Source organism: Papilio xuthus, unplaced genomic scaffold (assembly GCF_000836235.2).
Source record: "Papilio xuthus unplaced genomic scaffold, Pxut_1.1 DF825752.1, whole genome shotgun sequence".
In the NCBI taxonomy this organism is placed as follows: Eukaryota; Metazoa; Arthropoda; class Insecta; order Lepidoptera; family Papilionidae; genus Papilio; species Papilio xuthus.
Genome location: NW_013532897.1, coordinates 1,281,984 through 1,287,160, shown reverse-complemented (window position 1 = coordinate 1,287,160; position 5,177 = coordinate 1,281,984). Strand labels below are relative to the sequence as shown.

General features: G+C 55.7%; 1 protein-coding gene across 1 annotated transcript in view; it reads right to left on the bottom strand.

Moving 5' to 3' along the window:
- Positions 1–1,026: 1,026 nt before the first annotated feature.
- LOC106125862 (uncharacterized) overlaps positions 1,027–5,177 on the bottom strand; it is a 5,489-nt gene continuing 1,338 nt past the window's right edge. The window contains exons 2-6 of the mRNA XM_013323272.1: positions 4,788–5,141; positions 3,696–3,916; positions 2,768–3,551; positions 2,301–2,704; positions 1,027–1,366 (exon numbers count right to left, since the gene is read on the bottom strand). Of these exons, the coding sequence (XP_013178726.1) occupies positions 1,027–1,366; positions 2,301–2,704; positions 2,768–3,551; positions 3,696–3,916; positions 4,788–5,141 (2,103 nt within the window). The remainder of the gene's footprint in view (positions 1,367–2,300; positions 2,705–2,767; positions 3,552–3,695; positions 3,917–4,787; positions 5,142–5,177) is intronic.

Sequence of the window (5,177 nt, the reverse complement as noted above, 5' to 3'; positions counted from 1 at the left end):
AGTAATACAATATATAATACAACACAATAAAACTGATAATTTATCCAATAACAGTTGTACAATATTCATACAAAACAAACAAGTATAAAACACAAAAAAAAATTATATGAACAAAGCATTATAAATGCGAAAGTTTAGGTGTATGGATGTTGTTTACCTAACAGTGGTAGAGCCTGCTTTAACATCTTCATACGAATCGGCCCGGCTCGCCCAGTGAAATACCACGACCACACAGAAGACAGGCGTCAAGTGGAAGCTTTTCCACGTATATACAGTCTGATGAGTGTGCGTCCTGGAGGCCTAATTTTAGTTCTCTTTCTCTTCCCATCTTTTTTCTTATAAGGAAAGTATGGGAAGTGGATTTTCCGGATGAGAGGATGCATGGGAAGGGAAAATATTTTCTTTCTATACATCTTCTCCGTCGATTAAAGGTAAGCAACGCGTATGCAATTGCGATTTTAGTTGGCCGCTCACTCGTTTGCCATTTTATGACATAAAAGAAACTTAGGGTAGGCTCCGAGCCCCTCATCGGGGATGTATAGTGAGCTGATGATGATGAAGATTAGTAAGAAGTAAGATTGTGATGTCAGAAATGTACGGTTAGTCAGTCGAGTAATAAAAAGCAAAAAATACAAACGTTTTTAATATTAAAATAAATACATGTTATAGTCATTATAAATCACAATATTTTGGACGTACGTAAATTTTAGTCGAAAATCTGATATTTACGATTTTTTCGTTATTCTATAATATTATAGTAAAAGTGGATGAGATAGTGACTGAAATGGAGAGTCCTTCAAGTTTGTGTTGTTCAAGGGATAACCACCAAACTCGTCGCATGTCACCACCGACCACCATTCACCAGATATCAGAAGTTTTGACCGATTTCGTTGTTCACCTCAGATCATCACACATCACTTCGCGACACCAGTTTTCATTCGGTAGAAGAAATTCGCGAGGAGGAGTTACGTCGATGATATTCACAATCGGTTTCACAGGTTAACGCTAACTTAGAGGCTAGTTTGACTAGAAGAGATTGGAATGTGAGGGCGGCGGCAGGAAGCGGTCAGTGTCGCGCGGCTCGGCGCTGAGGTAGGTGGTGTCGGTGTGCGCGGAGGCGGGGTCGGCGGCGGCGGCGGCGGCGGCGGAGGCGGGCGGCGCGGCCCAGCTGAGCCAGCGCGCGGCGGCGCGGTCGGGCGGCGCGCGCCAGGGCGGCTCGTCGGCCAGCGGCAGCGGCAGCGCGTCCAGCGGCACGTCCAGGCAGGGCGTGAGCAGGCGCGGGGAGCCACTGAGCCGCGCCGCCAGCTCCGCCGCGCTGGGCCGCGCGCGCTGCTCGCGCTGCCAGCACCACTTTATCAGCGCCTCTCTGCCACACAGACAAATACATTGTTCAAAGCAATATTTTCTCTTTATAATATTAGTACAGGATGAAGGAATATTGAGGACGGAATATAGTGAAGAGTACACGAAGACGTGGTCATAAGCTGCACTATTCAATATAAAAAAAAGATGGCAACCTGCCTGTACTGGCCGGCGTGGTGCCTAGGACGTACATAATTTTTTATTTTAGTACATCAAAGATGTCATCATTGTCCTACTTTACAACATGTTCTTTTTTATATTCATCATCATAGGTCCCCACCGAGGGCCTCGGAGCCTACCCTGAGTTAGAGGCGACTAGGCCATAGTCAAACACGCTCGCCAAGTGCGAGTTGGTTGACTTCACACATATCTTTGAATTTCTTCCCAGATATGTGCATCACGATATTTTCCTTCACCGTAAGATTTTTTTATAATTCAACAGTGGTAGAGCCCGCTTTAACATCTTCGCACGAATTGGCCCGGCTCGCCCGGTGAAATACCACGACCACACAGAAGACAGGCGTCAAGTGGAAGCTATTCCACGTATATACAGTCTGAAGAGTGTGCGTCCTGGAGGCCTAATTTAGTCCTCTTTCCCTTTCCATCCTTTTCTTTATAAGGAAAGGATGGGAAGTGGAAGTGGACTTTCCGGATGAGAGGAAGCATGGAAAGGGAAGATATTTTCTTTCTGTGCATTCTCTCCTCCGTCGATTAAAGGTAGGCAACGCATATGTAATTGCGTATATCTATGGGCAACGGTCACTTCGCTATTTCAGCGGTGGCAAACAAGCAAGCGGTCATTCACAGAAGACTTATTGACTTTTAACTAAAATTGATCTTATTTTAAATTTGCCACAAAAAACTGTACTCCTGCAAGGCAGATCCCACCTTACGGCAGTCAGGGCGTGTTGAGATGCCAATGATAGCAATGCACTCACAGCGGCGGCGCGAGGCCCGGCGGCAGGTCCAGCGTGTGCCCGGCCTTGACGCGCGCTAGCACCTCGGCGTTGCTGAGCCCCTGGAACGGCAGCGAGCCGAAGGTGACTATCTCGTACAGCAGTACGCCGAAGGACCAGACGTCCGAGGCCGCGGAGAAGACGCCCAGCGCCAGGCTCTCCGGCGCCATCCAGCGCACCGGCAGCATGCCCTTGCGACTGAAGCGGTAGTAGTCGTTCTCGAACACGAGCCGCGTCATGCCGAAGTCGGCCAGCTTGAGCACGCGCCGCGCCGACACCAGGCAGTTGCGCGCCGCCACGTCGCGGTGCACGTAGCGCAGCCGCGCCAGGTACGCCAGCGCGCGCGCCGCGTCGCCCGCCATCGCCGTCAGCCGGCGCGCCGACACCTCGTCCGCCGGCCCCTCCGCGCCCACGTCCGCGCCCTCGCCCGCGCCTTCGCCGGCGCCCACGCCCTCGCCCGCGCCCTCGCCCGCCAGCGCCAGGTGCCGGCGCGCCAGCAGGTAGTTCTTCAGGTCCCCGTAAAGCATGAACTCCATCACGGTGCACACCGGCTCCGTCTTGGTGACGACGGCGAGTAGGCGCACTATGTTCTTGTGGTCGAAGCGCTTCATCGCCTCCGCCTCCGAGAGAAAGTCGAGCTTCTCCTCGGTGGTGGCACCGGCCTTTAGCGTCTTGACGGCCACTGCCGTCCAGGCGCGCGCCTCGCCCAGCAGCGCGTGCCCGCCGTACACGGTGCCGAACGCGCCCATGCCGAGCTTGCGGTTGATGACGACGCGCTCCCGCGGCACCTCCCAGCGGTCGAGGCCGTCGCGAGCGGGGCCCACCGGGCGCAGCGCCAGCGCGGCGAGGCGCGCGCGGCACTCGCGCTCGGCGCGCCGCTTGCAGTGCAGCGCGGCGGCCGCTAGCACGGCCATGGCCAGCACGAGCAGCAGCGCCGCCAGCGCCACGCCGGCCGCGCGGCAGTCGGCGCGCAGCAGCTGGGCCAGCGGGCGCAACGCGCAGTTGTCGTCGCCGCCGTCACCGGGCGGGGCGCCGTCCGGTGTGCGCCAGCGCGGGGCGCCGAGGTGCAGCGGGCCGTTCCGGCGCCACCGGCCGACGGCGCGACGCGATCCGTTCTCCCACTGCAGCAGCAGCAGGGGCGCCACGCGCACGGCGCCCGCGCCCTCGCGCGCCCACCGGAATCTCCCCGTCAGCCCGACGTATTCGGTTCCCGTCGCGTTTTCGATGAGACTTCTGCGGAATTAAATTAAAAAAGTTGAAACGAAGCGTCCGGGCGATGTGATCCTCGCACATATCATAAAGCGGTCATATTTGTTATGTCTTTTTAGCTGCGATGCTTAGAAGTTGGATTTTAAAAGTGTACCACTAGGGTCTGACCGGACTGTGTCGGGGTCGTGCAGGTCGGCGAGGCGCGCGGGCTGCGCGGCCAGCACGCGGTCCAGCGCGCTCGCCCACAGCCGCAGCACGTCGTACAGCAGCGCCGCCGTGCCCGCCGCGCCCTCGTCGCACGAGCCGCCCGCGCCCACACCAGCGCCCGCGCCCACGCCGCGGCGCGCCCATGCCGCGCAGCGCGCCGCCCACTGCCGCCGCCACGCAGTCTGCCGGACAAAGTGCCACTATTACTGACACATAAAAACATCATGATACGAGATCGACGAATCTCTCCTGAGAACGAACAATCACCTAACCATAGTCAACCACGCTGGCCAATTCACGGTTTTCACGGTATTCTATACAAGACCAAAACATGCCCTTAAAAAACATGAAATACACATAATAATCAACGTATTTTGCTCATTTTAATTAGCAAATTAAAAAAAGTTAATTAAGGTACGTTTTATTTTAAAATATTTATTTAAAATGGAAGCAGTTAAAATGTTAAAAGGTATGGGACCGCCAAGCCAACATCAAGCTTTTATCATTTACATTGTTGGCGCCGTTTTTGCTACGCCCTAATAGATGGCGCTGTGGCGAGACCGTATTTGTCTAAACACGATGTTGAAGTACCTTGTCTCGCCACATATACTTAACAGCCGGTCACGGACACCGGTCGAGGTTCAGGCTAAGCGCCATCTGCGCTTGGCCACCTCAAGCCCGGTGAAGCTGTAAATGCCTCCTCAAGGCAAACAGTGACTACTCAGTCACAAATACAAACACGGACACCGGTGGTGTTTGGTTCGGTGTTGTCATTGCGTTTGTTGGTTGTTATTGTTGTCGTTACGTTTTGTAGTTTCCGTTCGTTTCGTTGTGCGTTGGTCGAGTCGTCCAAATTTCGGACAAAGTTGCGTAGGAAACAAACATACATAATAAAACAAGACAAGACTGCCAATGATGCGACGCGCGATGTATTGGACTGATTAATCTCTGGACATATCGATGAAAATTCTCTCGTTCGTACGCGGTGCGTTCGGCAGTCGCAAACATTTACATTGTTGGCATCTGCCGAACGCATGTAATATAAATACTCACGATATCTTGAACATATCGGTCCGGTGCCTGGGCTCGTTGCGTGCTCGTCGCCTCGGCGTCGGCATCAGACGGCAAAGCGGCGACCTCATCGCGCCACGCGGCCAGCCACTCTGCCGCGAAGCTGAGGTGGCCGTCGGCGACGGCGTCCAGGTCGCGCTGGGCGCAGGCGGGTCGGTCCCCCGGGCGCGCGCGCAGCCAGCCGGCCGGCAGCGCGCCGGGCAGCAACCACACCGCGCCCGCGCCCGGTGCCAGGCCCGCGCGTGCCCCCGCGCACAGTGCCGCGCGCACCACGCGCGCGTCCTCCGCCGCCACCACCACCACGCGCGCGCCGGACGCCGCCACGCGCCGCGCCCACTGCTCGCCCGCCGCACCACACGCCGCACCACACGC